The sequence below is a fragment of the Phalacrocorax aristotelis genome, chromosome 1 (assembly GCF_949628215.1).
Source record: "Phalacrocorax aristotelis chromosome 1, bGulAri2.1, whole genome shotgun sequence".
NCBI classification, from domain to species: domain Eukaryota; kingdom Metazoa; phylum Chordata; class Aves; order Suliformes; family Phalacrocoracidae; genus Phalacrocorax; species Phalacrocorax aristotelis.
The window spans coordinates 4580513-4600455 of NC_134276.1; the positions used below are offsets into that span (position 1 = coordinate 4580513).

At 48.9% G+C, this 19943-nt stretch overlaps 1 protein-coding gene across 3 annotated transcripts in view; it reads right to left on the reverse strand.

The window, feature by feature from the left end:
* Positions 1-615: 615 nt before the first annotated feature.
* Positions 616-19943, reverse strand: part of GAB2 (GRB2 associated binding protein 2) — a 99016-nt gene continuing 79688 nt past the window's right edge. For all 3 annotated transcript variants that reach the window (XM_075075577.1, XM_075075502.1, XM_075075651.1), the window contains exons 3-10: positions 18507-18747; positions 14373-14959; positions 13229-13323; positions 12207-12489; positions 11213-11303; positions 9280-9382; positions 8297-8422; positions 616-7158 (exon numbers count right to left, since the gene is read on the reverse strand). In XM_075075577.1, the coding sequence (XP_074931678.1) occupies positions 7015-7158; positions 8297-8422; positions 9280-9382; positions 11213-11303; positions 12207-12489; positions 13229-13323; positions 14373-14959; positions 18507-18747 (1670 nt within the window). In that variant the 3' untranslated portion in view covers positions 616-7014. The remainder of the gene's footprint in view (positions 7159-8296; positions 8423-9279; positions 9383-11212; positions 11304-12206; positions 12490-13228; positions 13324-14372; positions 14960-18506; positions 18748-19943) is intronic.

A 19943-nucleotide genomic window follows, 5' to 3' on the forward strand; every position in this document is an offset into this window, starting at 1 on the left:
CTTGTCTAAACTAGGGGGTTACAGGGGCTGTGCTGTAGGGAGGTTTCTTTCCCCAGGTGTCTTTTTCTTTTAAAGTCGATATAAATGTCTTGAAGTGGGGGTTGGGGTGGGTGCGTGCTAACTTTTAACTCTGGGGAAAAAGATTTGCTCTTGTGCTTAGGTTTTATGGGTGATTTGGTGTCTTGAGCTGGGGCTCACAGGTGCTGAGCTGCTGATGGGTAGGTAAGGCAGCATTTGTCCTCACCCTACACACACCAAAGTGTATCCCTGGAGCAGATCTATAGTATGAAATTCACTTTAGCAGCTGCAAAACACATGGTCTGGGTTCTAGTATCAGGAAAAACCCTAACCCCACCCTAAAGGCTCTCATTGCACAGACAGGACACCCGAAGCTGTAGGAGATACTTGGTGAGATGCGGGTAAGATGCTCTGGAAGCTTTAAAGGTTCTGCATAATTCAACTTAATCCGGTCATTAATTTCCCCTTTCCCTCCCCACTCTGAATCCATGCTGGGAGTCACCAGTAAGAGATGTCTTTTTATTATAATCCTTTTATTTTCCCATTGCTTTCCTGCTGCATATACAGACAGTACTTAAAAATGAGATCACCTTCACATCAGGCATGTACCATGTTTATTAACAGCAAAAAAAGTATTATCTAGGCTTCACTCAAGACTGATTTACAGGATAAATAATTGCTTCAAATTACTTTAAAAAAACCCCAACAAACCCCAAAGAATAAATTAATAACTTAAGTGATTAGCTGTCCACAGTGATTTGAAAACTTAATAACCATTCAAACAGTGACACCACAAGAAGACACGTACTGTACAGTTTGCCACAGATTACTCTTGTCCTTCCTTCTACAAATGGGAAAAAAAATTAAAAATACTCCTGTTTAAGAACAGTCATAGGCTTTGAAACACACAAAACATCCCTGCGAATTGGCTGCCGACGCAATGGCTTCAAAGCCAGGGCCCTGACCCCCACCTCGCAGCAGGTTAAGAAATAAATGGAGAAAACTACCCTAATTTGGCCAGGTCTGTTCCCACTCAATGATGCCCAAAGTCAACGGGGACCCATTGACTTCGCCAAGGGCTGGGTTGAGTGGGACATAACTACTCTAAAGGTTTGGTCCTAACCCTATGGGATTCATTGGTGGGCTCCCCATGGAGCCCAGGGTCCTGCTCCCTATCCCCACCACGTGGGGGTCAGCCACCACGTCCAAAGGGCTCTCAAACAAAAGGTGGTGTTTTCAGGGTCAATGTGGCAGCTGAATGCTGAAACTGTGCAAATGGCTTTTCCCCCCCGCCCCCTCGCTCAGGAGAAAATCCTGCCAAGATTTTTCCACCTTGGTAATTAAGAATGAGGGTTTTTTCATGAGTTTTGCAGAGAGGGATGTGCAGTGTTGTGTGTAATGCTGGGCATGGCAATGGGGTAGCACTGCACACCGCCCAGCTGTTGCATGCAGACTCAAAAGAGCTCTTTGCATTATTCGATGTAAATTCATTCTACCTCATGCCACGTCTGTGGGGTTGAGAAACAAGTACTAAAAATCTTCATTTCACAAGCCGGAAAGAAAGCGGGATACAGAGAGTTCAGATGAACCCCTTGTCCCACCTGAAGATAAAATCTTGTGTCACCCAAAGAACGACAAGAAAAATGATGGCTTCTTATCTCCTGGTCTTGGGGCAAACCTCTCCCATATAGTCAACCCACTGGCCTACAAATGCACACATTATACGTTAGCAATGGTCTGCACTGAAAATTAAGAGTCTGCTGATTGGAAGCAAGTCCACTGAGAAGCTCTTTTTGCTCAAGAGATAGAGCCACGTGGTCCAGCTGCTGCTCAAGATGTTACTGGCTAGTGTTGAAATTTGGACTCCGTGTGCCAGGATCAAGTGGCTGTGGCTTGGAAAGGCGAGAGCTGTTTGGTCAGACCCTGCTACATATCAACTTTTTGAGAGAGCAGCCACTGATTAACAGTACAGCTCTAAGAGTTGAAAACGAGGAGATAAAATTACGACTACAAGGATCAGACACCAAGGACAAGCTGATGGAGGGATGAACTGCTCCAGGCTAAGGAGAAATCATGACCAAAAGGTGCACAAGTCTACCTGCAAAAGCCTCATTAACAGTTGCAAGATCTTTGCGTACACGTGGGCAGGTAGTGCTTTCTGGGCAGAGAAGAGAGGCACGCAGACTCATCGGGGGCCCTAAACTGCTTTGTTGGGTCTTGTGGTTTGATGCTGGACTGGTCCCTCTGATTTTATTGATGGCTTTTTGATGGCTATGCACGTCCTCTGGCTCAGTCCCTGGCTGGGGTTGGGATTAGGCTCTGCTCTTCGCCCTTCCTGTTACAACTGGAGCTTCTCCACAGGCACAGCTCCGCTGTACCTGTCTCATCCAGGTAACAGCCCTCCAATACAGAATGGGAATTACAGTGCAGCTGTCAACTTTTACATGGAATAGCAACGTCACCGGGTGAGAATACAATGACAAAATGCAAGCGTGACTTGAAGAAACCATCCCCTTATTCCTCTTCCAGGCCAGGAAGATCAGACAGGACCTGGGAGCTACCTAAACATCTTCCTACTGAAGCCCACCACCACATACAAGCTGGGTACGGTCGATGGGTGGCCAGAAGGAGACAACTCTTCCTGATATGCTCAAGGGACTGGGACTGCAGAGTGCAGAGGCTCACATGGGGCTCCAGAGAGCCCTGGGTCAATGTCTATCCTAACAAATTTAGAGGTTCAAGCTGTCCCGCAGTTGCTTGGACTGTGTCTGTGTCCTGGATGACATGGCCTGTGCCAGCCACCCCTCTCCCAGGGGCAAGGGATGGCCCCAGTATGGATTAGGCCACCTTGCTTGGGGGTATGGCCTTAGGGGTGAGCTGTGCCTTGCCGCTTGGCTTCATAGCTGAAGAAGAGGCCCTGGTCCTGTTTGGGATGCTATAGGACTCTAGGTACTGCCTTTGGCCCCTTCCTTCACATGGAGGAGTCCCCACTCAGCCCCAGCAGCACAGGGTCTCATGGTAAATCAGGAGGGGAGAGATGTCTCTAATCCCAGCCCCTGCTCCAAGCAGGGTCAGCCATGGGGTCTGACCTTGCTTAGGGCTTGATCTAGTCTGGTCCTGCAAAGATCCAAGGACAGAGATGGCACAACCTCTTGTGACACCCTGTGAGGCTGTGGCATTGCTGCCCCATGATCAGCCCAAGGGAGCCCCAGAGCAAGGTGTCCCCCAGCATGGCCAGATCCCCACCACCCTTCTGCTAGGGCTTCTCCTGCCCAGATCAGAACTGGTCACATGGTCTGGGTTCCCTGAAAGCCAGAGTGCTGAGGAATCATGTTGTTGGGCAGGGTGACCCCCTCGAGGTCATCCTGAGTAAGTCCCAAGAGTGGTGGGAGTTACCGTCCCTCCAGTACATGGCCTTCACAAAGAAAAACTCCTCTCCACAACCCAAAATCTTCTCTGTAGATCTGACTTGAGACTCATGCAAAAGGAGGACATAGTGAGGACCAAGACTCAAATCTTGCTGGCAAATGCTCCTGCTTCACTTCTCCCAACCCCAGGTTCCCCAATATATATACTCCTTGCCAGTGGGTGGTGGCTCTGTGTCCAAATCCATCTCAGTTAGCCCCAGTCAACCCAAGCCTTAGCTACCTTTTGGTTCTGGCTCTGGATTTGGCCCTGTCTGCCAGACACACAGCTTTGCCCTGGCACAATCTGCACTCACACCTGTTTTTTCTTCCCTGACTTGAAACTAAGCCTAAGCCTGGCATCCATTTAGAGCTGGAAATGTATTTCCCACCAAAGACTCAAATGTCAGTTCAGAGCAAATCAGCTCCAAGGCAGCTCACACATCTCACCAGCCAGAGGAAACGTAAGCAGCAGTCACACACTTACAGCAAGGGATTCATACCTTTGGAGACTTCTGCTTTTTAAAACCACCAGCTTAGTGATTTTAAAGCTTGGGGAGAGCTTTGAGCCATGATCCTAGTACTTCATAAAACTAAAGATTGAGGTCATAATGCTTGTTCCGCAGACAACCCTTCTCCATGAGCACACACACATGCAGGCACATCCCTTTTCTTAAATGGGACCACAGAGCTGAAGAGCAGGCTCTGACGTGAAGACTCAAGCCATTTTAATTGCAATTAAAATGAATCATTTGCAATGTTCTCAGCTTCCTAAAATACCTATATCTAACAAAAGAGTCAGTCATACTTGAGCATCCAAGTATAGAGTGGATGTGATAAACTCAATGCCTTCAGGACAAAGTTCTTGGCAGTCCGTGTAATTAAACCAGCTGCTTTTCAATATGGTTTAAGACTAAATACTGCACAAACATTAATCATCAGGGACTGCTGTAATCAGCTCGGCAGCTATCAGGAATGACTGTTTCCACTGCAGCCATTGATTACTTAACGGCTTTCAGGAGGGGTTGATATAGTCATGTCTCTATGGCAATTCATAGAGTCTACAGGCTGCTACTTAGTTTGGAGGGGCCATTTTCTCATCTTCCTTTGTGTCCACCTAGCAGTTTAGAGGATGAAATAGGAAAAAACCAGCTTCCCACCTGAGTTACATTCGCTTTTTAGTGGGGATGGGGAGTTCGTTCCCAGCCGGGTGAACGCACACTTCAGTGGGCTCTGGATCAGGCCCAATGATTAGTCTCCCCTGAGATGCAGTGATGAAAGGGTCTATAGAAATACGAAGCACTGCACTCTGGTCTTCATTTCATTATCTCACCATGCAAGCGTGCAAGCCCCCAATGAGAGGCAAAGGCCCTTGCAGGCTGTAACACACTCCTCGACCATCAGAAAGCATCTGGCTGTGCTAAATCTTCCCCTTTGGGTCTTTTTTTTTTTTCTGTACTAGATGATTATTATTTTTACCATGAGCATTAGAATATTTGCTTCATTATTTCTGTAAAAGGCCAACACTTCAATGTCTTAAAAGCTTTGTCAGGGCTTTTCCATTAATATCCTTCCCTTTCATGGAATGTGAGAAGAAAATGTAAACTGGTGTTCAAGACTTATTTTACCAGCACACAGCCCTTAAGGGACTGTTATCCTATCCCTGTGTGGGTGACGTCTGGCCCTTTCCAGACTCAGGCCAAGCTTAAACAAATGTGTTAACACTTAAGCATCAATAATCAATACAACTTGGTGGTGTTGGTGGAATGTAGAGCCCATGGCGTTGGGAGGGGTTCAGCTTGCAGAAAGAATAGCTCCAGCTGTTTAATAAATATTATTACCTAATTTTTCTAATGTCTCCTTTGTTTGGCTTTTGGTTTGCGGTTGGCTTGTTTATCCATGTCAATGCTTGCTGTCTGGCAATCAGGCTGCTCCATGGCAATCATTAGTCCTTCCTGTTTTCATGAGATCATGAATTATTATCTCTGCAATAAACTGTCTCTTCCTTCTCAGCTCTCTGCGCCTGGCAGCTGCCTGGGGAGCAATCCCAAAGCCTGGACGTGTCAAGGATGCTGGCAAGGGGCAACAGCAGATTCACATCCATAATTAGAGCCTAGGGTCATTAATGTCAACAAGTCCCATTTCTGTGTTGAAGAAACATTGCTGAAAATGGGGAGAAAATATCTAGTCCAGCCTCAATATTGAAGCCTGGATGTGTCAAGGATGCTGGCAAGGGGCAACAGCAGATTCACATCCATAATTAGAGCCTAGGGTCATTAACGTCAACAAGTCCCATTTCTCTGTTGAAGAAACATTGCTGAAGATGCGAAGATGTGGCCCCCGCCACAAACCAACCATAGTGCTACATTAAAACTAACATTGAAACACCTTGCCCTGTCTCTCCTGACCAGCTTCTTCCCAAGTCTAAGGCCTCACCATCAGCCAACATTTCAATTACTCTATTCCTGTCTCCAAGATACACCCCACCAGACCTCCTTGCCCAAGACCAACCTCTGCAGTACAGCATCTACCTTCTCATCCTTGCAACAGCCTCCCACTCCCCCCTGTCACTCATTCTTGTGCCAGTCCAGATATACAGGGTTTCCAGAGCCTCCCTGTGCTCCTCGTACTCAACCACAGAGGCCAAGGATGTACGACTCTCACTCTATGGGCTTCTTTTGGTGCCACAAAGGGCAGATTTTGGTTCTTGGCCAGATTCACAGGCAATTGGTTTCAAATAGGCAGTGGGTTAGGGCTTAAATTCTGTCATCCAAAGCCAATCTCTCCAGTCCATTGACTTTGAGAGATGCTGGAGAGCACCAACAGCAGAAGATGTCCCAACAAACCTTGCTGTTTGATGCATGTGTGCATGTGTGTGAGCATGTGCAGGCATATATGTGTGTGTATGATGGGGCAAGTCCTGGGCTTCCAAGTCAGGTCAATGGGACAGTCTGGATGCTCTTCAAGCTCCTGAAGGTTAACAACCACAACTAAAAAATGGGGGCTGTCCTGCCAGGAGGAGAATAGTCCTCAAAGGTTTTGAACATATTATTTACAAGATATGGGACAATGAAAATTATTTCAAAAGGAATGGTGCTTGCTCAGTTTTGGGTTTGGGAGGAGGCAGAGAGGAGAGCAACCATAAAGAATGGGGAATCAGAGCTGGGGAATGACGTCCTATGAGAGATGCTGCAAACCTGCATGGCATGGTTTGGGGGTATGGTATGGAAGAAGATGGGGAGAGATGATGCAGTGTTACCACATACAAGGTGGCTTTAACAGCTGTAAGCAAAAGATGTGTAGGATGAAACCTGGTATTGCTAAGTCAAAGTTCCTGGATAGTGCATCCAGCAGCTAAAGCACAAACCTAGCCACCGAACATAGTTGGGCTTTATCACTGGCAAACAGTATCTGCCAAATCTTCCCCTGAAATTAAGTTTCTTTTTGTCTTAAAAGGAAAAAATAATGAAGATCCCCTCCCCTCTGCAGACAAGTCTTAGAAACCCAGCCCAAGTGGAGCTGGCAGCCCGGTGGGGCCCCAGATGGGGAAAACTGCCGGGACATTTGCTTGTTTCACTGCCTGCCCCAGATGCTACTGCTTCATGCTCTTGGCGGGCTCTGAGGACTGCCGCACGTCGGTCCACTCCTGCATGGTGCTCTGCAGCGCTTGTGTCTTCTCCTTGTCCACTTGCACGTAATCAACCTTCTCATCCGAGGCGACTGACGAGGTGGAGGGCTGTGGGGAGAAGAAACACGGCCACCGCCTGGTCACTGATCAGCTCCCTGCTCTTCCCTCTCGCTCCTTCCCGCAGCGGCACTGTGGGTGCTGCAAGTCCACCGGCACCTCCTCTGCTTTCCTGCAGACTCATAGCTCATCCCCCTCCCTCTCACCTCCTGAAGGGTCTTGGATGAAAGATTTCAGGCTGCTCTGCATCTTGCTTGCATGAGACTGCAGTGCAATGGGAGGGTACAAACAACACCTGGGTCTCTACCTTCCCACCAACTCTGGGACATGTTGGTTGCAGTTGTGGTATCAACTGCTGATATTGCAAATTCAGTGTTGTATCTTGCACATTTTCTTGTAAAGACCTGAAGAACTCTTATAGGTACCCACAAAAATCCCAGCTCCATCCCTCTTAGCTGTGCTGGCTCTACACACCTATGGCACCAGATCATTTTCATCCCCAAAACAACAGATATGTTTGCAGGTTCACGCAGGAGACCTGCTGAGGAAGGAGGAGATACTTTTTTTCCATAGTTTCTTGAATCCTGGAACTTCGTCTGCCTCTACAAGCAGAGGCATCCCATTCCCAACCCATCTTCTCCCCACAGCTCTTCCACACCAAAGCGATGGCTTGATCAGTTCAACATAATCTCTCTTTTAAACACAGCTTCACTTTTTGAAAGCAGTTTGTACTTTTCCTGCCTAAATGGCGCCCTTTAAAATCACCTGACTGGCAGGAGACAAGGGCCCAGCATTTTCTGAATGAGGTCCTGAAAGTATCTCAGGTAGAAAACCCAAGTTAGGTTTTGGAGGACCTATTGTTCTGAAGGAGGAAAAAAAAATTCTGATACTTCTTGGGATACCTCCTACAGCTTTTGAATATACAATCTTCTGGTCTCACCAGTATCCCTGAACCCCTGCACATCCACACTTCTGGTGGCACTTCCAGCAAGGGTACAGACATGCAGCAGAGGCTGAGTCTGAACTAGGGTAAATATAACAGTGGGTCTGCAGGAAAAATCACGCCTTTGAGGTTACTGTGCCACTTGCCAGCCCTGCCCAGGGCTTTGGGCCGTGCTGTGGCCAATGTGCATAAAACCCCTTTAAAAATGCATCACTTTTAATCAGAAGTTTATAAAATCCCCTGTACCTTTCTGTGTGGCCCTGGTGAGCTTGGCTGGAAGTCCAGGGCCAGATAATCCACACTCCCCGAACTCTTTTTAGGTGCTGGGCTGTTGGTGCCACTAGGAACAGGAGAAGCAGAAATGGGGTTTTGCTAATGCGGGAAAAAGACAGGAAAGATAATGAGAATTAAAATGGGAAGAAGGGAAAAAACAGGAGTTAACACAAATCTGGCAATGAAATGCCTCAGTGGCACTTTTAGAAGAGGTCTCAGCCTTACCTCTCTGGGACCAGGGTGTGCAGACCCACTGGGGGACTTGTATGTATTGTATATAGTGCTAACAAATATTTCAAGCTCATGGTCTTGATTTTATGTATTGGAGCAGTTCTGCTGCCTTTGTGCTGATTTTATTCACATGGCTGACATCACACGTGGGCTTCAGCATTTCCCAGGGACCACACCTCAGTGAGGCCCAACCAGCTCTGGGGTCTTCGCTAATCACAACCATGCTACGCAGAGCACAGATTTCCTCTACCCCCCCCACCCGCCCTTGGTTACACAGGGTCAAAAATATGCTTCAAGTCAGCAGCTTTGCAAAGAGAGACAAAATCCCCTCCCTGTAAGCAGTGCCACTCCCTGCTGCTGCTCTGATAGCCCCTGCCCGCTACACAAACATGATGACAGCAGCTATTAGGGGGAAGAAAATCTGAAAAAAATCAACTTAAATTAGTAAAATAGACTATGACAGTCCATAGACATTTTTATCCCCTTTTAATTCCTGGCAAAGTAGGTGATATATGTTCCTGCTCTCATATACAGTTAAAACCCCGATGGGACATGTCATTTTAGGAATGAAAGCCACTGTTTTGTGCATGTAGGGATGTACGTAAGGATGTACACCACACAGTGCTAGCTGAGCACTTCCATGTCATGAGCTAGGAATGTGTTTGCAGAGCTGGGAAATGTGTATGTCCTGCCAGGACCATGTATCTTAGCTGTGGGGCCCTTACCATTGCCACGTAGTTCTCCTCGCTGTCTCCCGAGTCAGTGCTGGTGATGCTCTGGGAGGAGACAGGGCGACAATATTGCAAAGAGCCGGCGTTGAAGCTCTGGCTGTAAGGACAAGGGTCAATACGTTAATGGTGGTTGCAGGTGCTGCTTGTCCATTGCCAAGGAGGGATGGGAGAGGGCAGCACCTGATGCCTCCAACCATCACCATGCTGAGACCGGGCATGAGGAAGAGCTGGTGGCATTGAGGTTCTTCTAACCTGACCTTCCTACGGGTCAGAGATTCACTGGATTTGGTCTTCGCGTTTTTTTCTTCCTAGGTCTTCTTAATAACAACACCTTGTTTGCTATGTACCCACAACTCTACTGCTATCAGCTACATAAATCAGGGTCCATGAACTCTTTTATCTCACAGGAAATATTTAATTGCGGAGGATGCAGGGCCAGCCTCGGTGGAGCTTCTCCCCTTCAGCCTCACCACAGCTCCAGGATTTGTTTACTGTGCAAGGCCCTACCTGATTTTTTTTGCTGGAAAACAAAACCTCCAAGACGTCGTCTTGCTTTCAATTGGCCAAATCTGATTATACAGAATAACATAATGCAATCAGCATCTGGCATTAAAGCTCACATCTTGAAAAGCTATTTGTTGCCTTGCAGTAAAGGCAGGGTCATATGATTAGCTGATAAGGGAAAAATCCATTAGCTTCTCTGGGGTTGGATGTCTTGTCAATCAAACCCCGCTCGCTGTTCCCTGATGCAGTGATTTCAGCACGCAGTGCTCATGCCCTGCGGTCAGTCTCCACACAATCCAATTTATTAGAGGAGTCATAGCAGCCACGCTTTGCTTCTGCCTTTCATTGGACAACATCAGAACATGAATTAGTAGCAGAACTGGAATTGTGCAAATCCTGTTATTTTTGGCTGGCAGACTTTGCTCTGAAGTGCTTTGGTTTCATTTTGCAGACGTCCTTCAGGCTAGGCTTTGCTTTCAAGGCAGTCAAAACACAGCTCAGTCAGACCCTGTGAGTGTCACCCTGCATTTTGGGACTATAGCGGGCTTTTTGGGGAAGAGCTGGATGTGAAATCATGCCCTGTGCCCCCAGTGCTGCCAAGTTGGGGTGGATCAGCTGGGTCACGAGTCATGGTGGACCACAGGTCCTCTGTCAGAGCCACAGCTCTCTGGGTGGTGTCAGAACCCAGAAATAGGAAATGTTTTCAAGGGTTCTTAATTAGCTGCTCGACCACATGCTGGGCTTTCATGTGAAATCCTGACCTAAACAAATTTATCATCCTGCCACCAGCTGTGATGTGGGGAATATGGCTCTGGATCTTGCAACACTTGACTATGCTCATGAGGGTCAAAGAGAGGAACACCTCTGCTTTGACAGCATCTGACCCAGCTCCTAAGTCTGGCCATGCTGTGACCAAGGGAGCCCCTGAGCCCTGAATTGCCATGGTGTGGCAGAATATTTTAGGAAAGAATTACTCCATAAATGCCCCTCTTCCCAGATAGTTCCTGCTGGTGCCTGATGGGGATAGGGTCTTGGGCAAGGCTTTCATCCCAGTGCAGATATTTGCATGGCATGACCCAGCTCTCAGCTCCTCTTTCTAAAATTGAAAAAGAACATATTGAGGGCTGAAGGGATCATCCAGCTTTTGGGGAAATTCTGCTCTGCGTCCAAAGTCTGGGCTCACTTCTAGCTTGACTCAAGATGACCCATGAGAAACATGCCCCTTCAACAAAAAGAGATGGTGGGCTAGAAGAAAACTCTGCAGCAAGCCAAGGCAGAAGAGCAACTGACATCCCCCTTACACTCAACCAGAGGAGATTAATCTGTAGCAGAGGTGACACCATGGCTACTTATGGCCGTGAGAGCAAGGCCAGAGATCTGCTGTTGGGGCAAAGAAAGAAATCATACCCCAGCCATTACTCACGTTGGCCTGGACCAGGATTTTGTGACTGGTGATTTGAAGGGAAGCTCATCGATGACAGTGTTGTTCCTCAGGTCCAGTGGTGATGGCTTTGCTGGGGAGGGGAAAAGCCTTTATTCAGAGGCAGCATGTGCCTATAATTTGGCATCCACAACTGGCATGAGAGGGTCCCCAACAACTTGCTATTTGCTTCCCGTTCTGCTAATCAGTAACCCCAGCCCTCCTTGCTGATGACAAATACCCCCACCCAAAATCCCTGCACTCATTTATGCCAGGACTGGGGGAAATCAGTGAATTTCCCCTCTGAACCACAGCTGCGGAGTGGATGGGTGGCCCCAAAAGGGCAATGTCCCTCCCAGGGAATGGAGAGCTTTTAAAAATGCCCAAACCCAGAGTATAATAAGACTATTAATTAGGGGGCTGTGATAACCCATTAGATGGCAACAAGACCAGCTGCCTCCAACCAGAGTGTTTCCTCATAAAGAATGGGAAAGGACATCTGCAGGGTAACATGAAAGCTCTTCTCATCATGGGTTGTTCATTAGGTGGAAGAGAAGACTGCTGTCCTCCAGCCCCAGCCCTCGCCTAGCATGTTGATGGGGTTAGGTGTTGACACCCTAATGACAGGAGCCCTTCTCAGCATCTTCTTGATGACCTGCCATGAAATGATCTGGGAAGGGATTTGGAGGATGTAGGCAAAGCCCTAAGGGAAGAGCTGTCTAGGTCCAGCCAGTAGGAAACAGTAGGAGAAATTTGCATCATCTGAATATAAGACAGAGATTTTGGAGTGGAGCATAGGGAGGGGTAAATGCAAAGGGGGTGAGATCCTGCCTGTGACACATGTTGCCTGTAAAAGCCGAGAAGGGTTTGACATAGGTAGCAAAGCACGCCCCACATAGGACTCTACTGAGTGTGCACAAGGTGACAGATGTAGTCCAAAGTATTACAAGAATAGAAGGGTTTCTGGAAAGGTTTGCCCACAAACAACCATTCTTACCTTTCCGGTCGGGTTTGAGGTTGCGGTTGACTGGTGGGGGTTGGATTTCACTCAAGCGTCTGTGGCACTGTGCCATGGCTCCTCCTTTATGCACGGGGAGGGTGGCTGAGGACAACCCCACCAGGTCAAAGTGATGCGGCCCAGGGCTCATAGGGATGTAGAGATTTTGGGCATTGTCATTGGCTTTCTCAGTGTGGATCAGGGGCGAGGAACCGGGGTTCATGGGGACGTAGTTGTCCTCGGAGTCAGTGCTGTGGGAGCGGGCCACTGCTGCCTTGGCTTGCTGGGAGACAAGCAGGTGGATGTGCTGTGAGCATCAGACACTGGTCAACCCCATCCCACTACAAAACCCTTCATCTCATCATCACCGAACACACACCTAGGGTGGGACTAGCTCTAAAGTCTCAGCGCAGAGGGAAGGGATAGTCTATGCCCTCTTTGGCCATCAGTTTACACTGAGAGGGTCTACCTCCACTGTTTCCAAGACACTGCAACATCCTGAGTTCAGGGGAAGGTCTCAATCACCCAGACTTGAGCTTCTTCTCATGATCAGTGAGCTGCTGAAGCATGCTTAACCTAGAAAGTAATTTTTCCCTGGGCTCTGGCCATGACTAAAATGCAATATGAAAGGCTGCTTTAATGTCATTTCCAGCTCAGGAAATCTTAGAAAGTACACAGAAGAGGTTGTTTAGGCAACATGTCATTATTCAGCTCAGCAGCATCCCAGGCTTTGGAGAAGCCAAACCCCTGGGCACTTATTTTGGGTCAAAGCTCCAGGCAGATACATTCTGTGGAAGCACCCAAGCAAAGCTCTGCATGCAGTGCTGCATTAGGTGGTTGTCCCTCCATCTCTACCCTGCAGGCCACCATGGTTTTAAATGAATCAGTAATAAAACCCTTCTTTTCTTGACTTAGCTCCGCCGGACTGGGCTGTGAGGTTCCACCTGGAACTGACTTATCTCTGAATCTATAAGGTGCAAATGGTGCCTATAGCATGGTGGCCAACACCAAGGCCAACTCACCAGGTAGGAGTTGTACCCATCGTTCATCGACTCGACTGACTGCACAGCACTGCTGCCTCCATGCGGGGGGTATTCATACGTCTCACAAGAAGAAGCTGCAACACAACCACAAATGCACAACGTGTCCCAGTGCAACTGCTAATAAAAGGGGCCCCTGAAAACAAAATCCAGGTACTGGAAGGGTGTTCTCTATTCTTGATGACTGAGAGAAGATGTGGTTATTAGCCTGTCACAGACTCCCTGCTATGCTCCTTCCCAATTAGCATCTCCCTGATGTGACAACACAACTGCATGTGCTGCACGGACCAAACCTGGTTCTCGCAAAGTGCTGCAAGATTCCAGGGGTGAAGGTGCCAGATGAGGTAGAACATGGTGACAAAACCGGGTTAAGGGAGAGCTGTGTTACAGCTTGCTCGGCAGACCTAAGGGCTGGCAGCCTCTGGTAAGGGGAGGACACAGTGAGGATGGGCTGCTAAGCTCTTAGACTTGTCTATCTACTGCTGAGCATGGGTCTGATCTCAGCCTAAATGTTGGTATTTAGGTAGGAGGAGATGGAAGAGGCATTTCAGGGAGTTGTGTGTATCATTTACAGTTTCCTCTCCAACCACTTCTAAGTTACTTTGCAACTATCTCATCCTAGGCACAGGATCTGGAAAGGGCAAGCTCATCCATGGCCCATCTATGGCCAATGGGAAGGGCATCTCTGCTGCACTGGGTGTGTCGGGTCTTGAAGATGTGCAAAATTATGTTCCTGTCTGGTGAGCAAAACCAAGGTAGCTCCAGGCTGACAAGCATTCTGATAATCCTAGTTATGAACTGAACTAAAAGCAAGCTAAAAATAGCCCAAATCACCGAATTCTGGTGAAGGGCTGTACAGGCAAGCAGGTTTGGGATTTTGGTCCAAGGCACAAAACAGCCAAGAGCCAGCTGAGCAGCTTGGGTAGGAAAAGCCTTGGGGATGCCTCTCCGTGCCCCTTGCATACAAATACCAGGGCTAGATCCTGACTAGGGAGACCTTTTTTGTGTTCAGCCTCCTGGGTGATGCCAACAACTGCCCCAGCCCTACCACAATCCAGTGGGACTGCCCCATCCAAGGCAGCTAGATAGGACAAAGCCACCCCCTGCTCCCCATACCCAAATTCACCTCGGTGCAGCCTGCTGTTCTCCACTGCTGGCAGTGTGTTTCTGCGGGGAATGGTGGCTGCCATGGGGGCCAGCCCTAAGCTTTCACTGGGCTGGGGCCGCTGGAGCGGGCTGCCCCACTGTGGCTCTGTTTGCCCGGGTTTGGGGGGCCGTGGGGGTGGTGCGGCAGGCGAGTCGCTGGCAGCCACGGCCAGAGCATTGTGGTTCTTGTCCAATGTAAATGTCCTGGGGATCTGGTAGATGGACAGTGGGGTGGCAGGGATGTCATAGGAGTCCGTGGAGAGCTCGCCAAACTCCTTGCATAGAGTGTTGTTGGGAGTCTTGTAGGTGTAGACCTCCTCGTTATCTGTTTCAGAGCTGGTGAAGCTCGACTTGGGGTGAGTGTAGGAACCAAAGGTGCGTGGGAGGTCATATGCACTGTCCCTGAAATCTGAGTTGTGCCGGCTGGGTTTTGGCAGGCTGTAAAAGCCATGGAGCTGCCCACTGACCCCGTTCACGCAGTGCCCGTTGCCCTGTGAGAGCTTCTGGACCGCTGTATCACTCCGCATGAAGAAGGCGGACCTTGTGGCTTGGGAGAAGCTGGCACTCCTGCAGAGGAAAGGGAAAAAGGGCTGAGATGGGGGGAAAGCCCGTTCCTGGGTACGCCAAGCTCTTCTCCCCCTATTTGTCACCTTCCTGACCTGTATTGCCCAACCCCAGTGCGATGGGAACATCTCAGACCACTCCAAATGTGCCCACAACCCATTTTGTCCTGAAACACCTTCAAAATCACCCAGTCTTGGGGTGGGAGGTACATGTATCCAGCTCTATGGTGGGGCTATGGGCAGGCACAATTCAGTCATAAATTACTCCAAATGGGCAATTTTCATACTGACAGCCACCCCATCAGCATCGTCATCGTACGTCGGCTGCCCATCCGCAGTGCAGGAGGGAGGCTTACTCTCACCTCTGCCTTACAAACATGTTTGAGAGGGACTGGAAAAATTCCTGATGGGGTTTATTTCAAAGCCTCCAGCCATGCCACCACCTTTCCTTCTTGCAGGGCAAGCCCTGGGGAAGCAAGGGATTTGGGAGTTGCAGCCCTGATACCAGCTGCAGATAGGTAGGAATGAACCTCAGGGATGAATTGAGATTTATAAAAACCCTTGAGATCCCCCAGGTGAGTTAAGCCGTGTGGTCATTAGGTCCATGCCTTGCTAATGACTTCTTGATTTGTATTGTGGTCATGCTCGGGGACACCAGCAAGGATGGAGGGCAAGCACTGGGGAGACCTCAGTCCTCTAACAACTGCTCATTAGCCACCGCAACTCCACTGATTCCCTCCAAGATGTTTCATCTCCTGCTTTATCCCTCCTGCTGCTTCCTCTTTCAATGCCCCAATGTTGCAGAAGATGATGAGCCCCATGGCTTTGGCCTTCTGCACCTGTGACCCCAGCAGATAGTATTTTCTCGACTCAAGGGATGATTGAATTGCTCACTTGGTCTTTTCTCTTCCCCCATCTCCATGCCCATCCCACAAGACTCAGGGAAATGCGAGCATTGCTGTGGAAGCACTGGGACACAAGGGCATGATGTGGCAGTGCTGGACTTGGGTGATGATGATGCCTTCCTCCAAGCCACATGAAGCAGCATGGAAGAACAAAATACCACAAAGCTCCAAAAAAGGGTTACCCTGCCACGGAGAGCTAATGCGCATGCACCAGGAGAGGGTGACAGGTAGTCTTGGGCTGGGTCTTTTTGCTTGCAGAGGTATAACCACACATGGGTCAGCCTTTTGGGGACCACATGCTCACAGTCAGAAAGAGCTCAGACAGCCCCATTTAAACGTCTCCCTATGGAGGAAAGTCCTGCCTTGTATCAATCACCACGCTGGGAAAAAGTGAAATAGTTATTGGGGGGGGTGTGTTGAGTTGCAGCAAATCACTGGGGAAGTGCCAGCCCTATAGGAAAAGCTGGAGATGCTGGTAACACCACTCCGGCGGGGTTGATGCTCTGCAGGGACAACAGGGACTCTGTTTCATGGAGCCAGCACGAGATGGCGCTCAGGAATAGGGCTTATTTGGGGAAAAAACAAGTGATGCTGTGATATGACAACTGAATCCCTGCTGCCTTTGGAGCTCAGTCTGCCTGGGAGATGTTTGGTCCTTCCAGCTGAGGACTTGAAGCATCTCATGGGTTAATTATTCAGCTTTGCCCAACAATTAGCTACTATTACCCTCATTTTATGGATGAATAAAGTAAATGCTCTGGAGCTGAAAGGGGAGAGATTCCCAGCAGTCCTGCTGCCTGGCCCCATGCATTGGGAATTGATCAGGGTGATTATTTCTGGCTCAGTTGCAGAAGCTGCCACCAGCCAGTTTGTCTCTGCCCACCAAAGCATCGGTGCTTGCTCCTTCCTCCTCAGTGTCCCAGCCACGCTCGGGCTTTTGGAGGGTGGCTTTTAGGTATCCTCACAGCTGGAGCATCAGAGGGCCTTTTTTTAAACACTGTTCCATTAACTCCATCTGAAGTTAATTTTTCTGAGCCTTTTCTGTTTTTGTTTTTCGGGTAGGGAAAAGCAGCTGCAGCAGGAAAGCCCAGCGGAGGCTGCAGCCTGGGCTCTGCTCTCACCTCACGACAGCTGGGCTCCAACTGCCTCTCCCTCCCTCCCTCCTTGCCTCACTCGCGAGCCAAAACTCTTCATGCCAAAAAAACTCCTCGCTATTTAAGGCAACCGGCTGGGTCTGGAGGCGGAGAGCTGTCGCTGCCTCAGAAATACCACACCGTGCACCACAGGCTGCCGCGAAGCCCAGCGAGCTCTGGGCTACAGCAGGGATGAATGACAGAGCGGTGCAAACCCTGCCCATCCCTCTAGTTGTGGTTTTTTTTTTTTCCTGGTTAAAAGCAGGAATTAGGGCTCCGTCTACAGGATCACAGCATGGTCGAGGTTGGAAAGGCTGTCTGGAGGTCACCTGGTCAACACCCCTGTGCTCAAGCAGGGCCATTCAGAACCAGTTGCCCAGAGCTGTGCCCAGATGGCTTTTGAATGTCTCCAAAGGTGGAGACTCCACAACCTCTCTGGGCAACCTGTGCCAGTGCTCAGTCACCCTCACATTGAAAAAGTGTTTCCTGATGTTCAGAGGGACCCTCCCGTGTTTCAGTTTGTGCCCACGGCCTCTGGTCCTGGCACTGGGCACCACTGACAAGATCCTGACTCCATCTTCTTGGCACCTTCCCTTCAGGTATTTATATAAATACCTTAATAGATTATATATATAATAAAATAAATACATTGATGAGATCCCCCTGAGCCTTCTGTTCCCTAGGCTGAACAGTCCCAGCTCTGTCAACCTTTCATCATAGGAGGGATGCTCCAGTTCCTTCAGCGTCTTTGTGGCCCTTTGCTGGACTCTCTCCAGTATGTCCATGTCTCTCTTGTACTGGGGAGCCCAGAACTAGACCCAGTACTTCAGATGTGGCCTCACCAGTGCTGAGTAGAGGGGATCGATCACCTCCCTTGACCTGCTGGCAATACTTTACCTAATGCAACCCTGGATACCATTTGCCTTCTTGGCTGCAAGGACCCATTTCTGGCTCATGTTCAACATGGTGTCCACCAGGACCCCCAGGCCCTTTTCTACCAAGGTGCTTTCCATCTGGATGGCCACCAGCATATATTGTTGTTCCTGTCCAGGTGCAGGACCTTATACTTCTCTTTGATGAACCTCATGAGGTTTCTGCTGGCCCATTTCTCCAGTCTCTTGAGGTCCTTCTGGTGTATCAGCCAATCCTCCCAGCTTGGTGCCATGAGCAAACTGGCTGGGGCACCATCTGCCCTATCATCCAGATCATTAATGAAGACGTTAAACAGGACTGGACTCAGTATTGACCCCTGGGCTACACCACTAATGACTGGCCTCCAGCTAGACCTTGTGCCACTCATCACCACCCTCTGGGTCTGGCCATTCACAGTTTTTAATACAACCCAGAAAGCCAGGAAAGCTGGAATCTTGAAAGGTCGCTGAGATGAGACCATCGCACAGAGCTTCCTCTAGCTGGGTTTTGCAGACCTCCAAGGATGGAGGTGGGTTGAGCCTCTCACCCCCAGCCCTCCCTCAGCTCTCCCCAAGGTTTGCTCCCAGGCAGGCTACAATACCTTGCGGTTTCTGACTTTCTGCTCATACACTGGTGGAGGAAAAGGTAGTCTTGAGGGGCGCTGGCGGACAGAGTGCTCTGGAGGTGGCTGGCAGGCGAGTCAAAGGTGAACAAGGTAGGCTGGCTGGAGTGGGACGGTGCTGAGGACTTGCGCTCTCGCAGCAGGTGGTGGCTGGCACCGCTGAGCTCTGCCGGGGAGGACCGTGGCGCATGGTTCATGGAGGCGATGGTCCTCAGGGTATCTGTGAGGGGTAAAAATACACTGGTGAGCAGCTGCACGCAGCGACCCCACAGCCTGTGTTCCCAGGATTTTCCTTACTTAAACGCTCCAGCATTTATGGAGGTTGGTGAGGTTTGCTTATAGCTCTGATTGATGCATTCAGCAGCAGGCTCCTCTACTTGGAACACATGCAACTATAGGTACCATGTAAGGAAATAAATGTTTTATCATATTTTAGAATTTTATCATATTTTAGAATCCAATGCTTAGTGGCTTGCAGGGATGCCTGGAGGATTTCAGCCCAATTCACAGGGAGGTCAGTGGGTTGTTGAAAAGGAAAAGGAAGAGAAGAGCTTTCATATCGCAGTTTCTGCTTCTGTCTTTTCTTAGACACCTTTTGTAGGTGGCTTTAGAGATGTGATTTAAGTCATCCCTATCCCTCTGTGTAAGGGCATCACTGCTATCTTTTTCCAGTTGGGTAAACTGAGGCATGGGGTGGGGCTATGGATAGACATAATGACAGCAGAGATTAAAAATATTCCCACATCCCCCCATTCCTCAAAACAGTTCCTGCTGTCTTCTTCTAGTAAAATGGGATGCAGACCGAAGGTGTGACTCCTAGTGCCTGCTTCCCTTGCTCAAGGAAAAATACACTTTAAAATATTAAATTAATTTCAACTGAGATTATCCCAGAGGTGAGGAATAATCACCCGGCTACTCCAGCCCCCTAATAACTGTGTTCCAAGAATTTGAACCAAGGGTGAATTTTTACAGCCAAGCTGTAAACCTCCAATACAAAAAAAAAAAAAAAAAGAAAAAGAAAACAAAAAAACCCCACCAAAACCCCAGAAAACCCACAACCTGCAGAATATTTCGGGAAAGCTGATCCATCTCTGGATGCAGAGGACCATGTAGAAGACCATGCAGGGTCTTCCTGCTATGGATGCACTTCTTGCATGTGAAAACCACTCATTGTCGTTCACTGAAATCACCCTTTATAATAGTGTTTACTCGGTGCTGATGCAGAATGCAGAAAAAAAACCCAAACCCTAACAAAATGGCCTGCTCGACATGGTGTCATCTGCAAACTTACTGAGGGTGCCCTCGATCCCCTCATCCAGATCATTGATAAAGATATTAAACAAGACTGGCCCCAACACTGACCCCTCAGGAACCCCGCTCGTGACCGGCCGCCAGCTGGATTTAGCTCTGCTCACC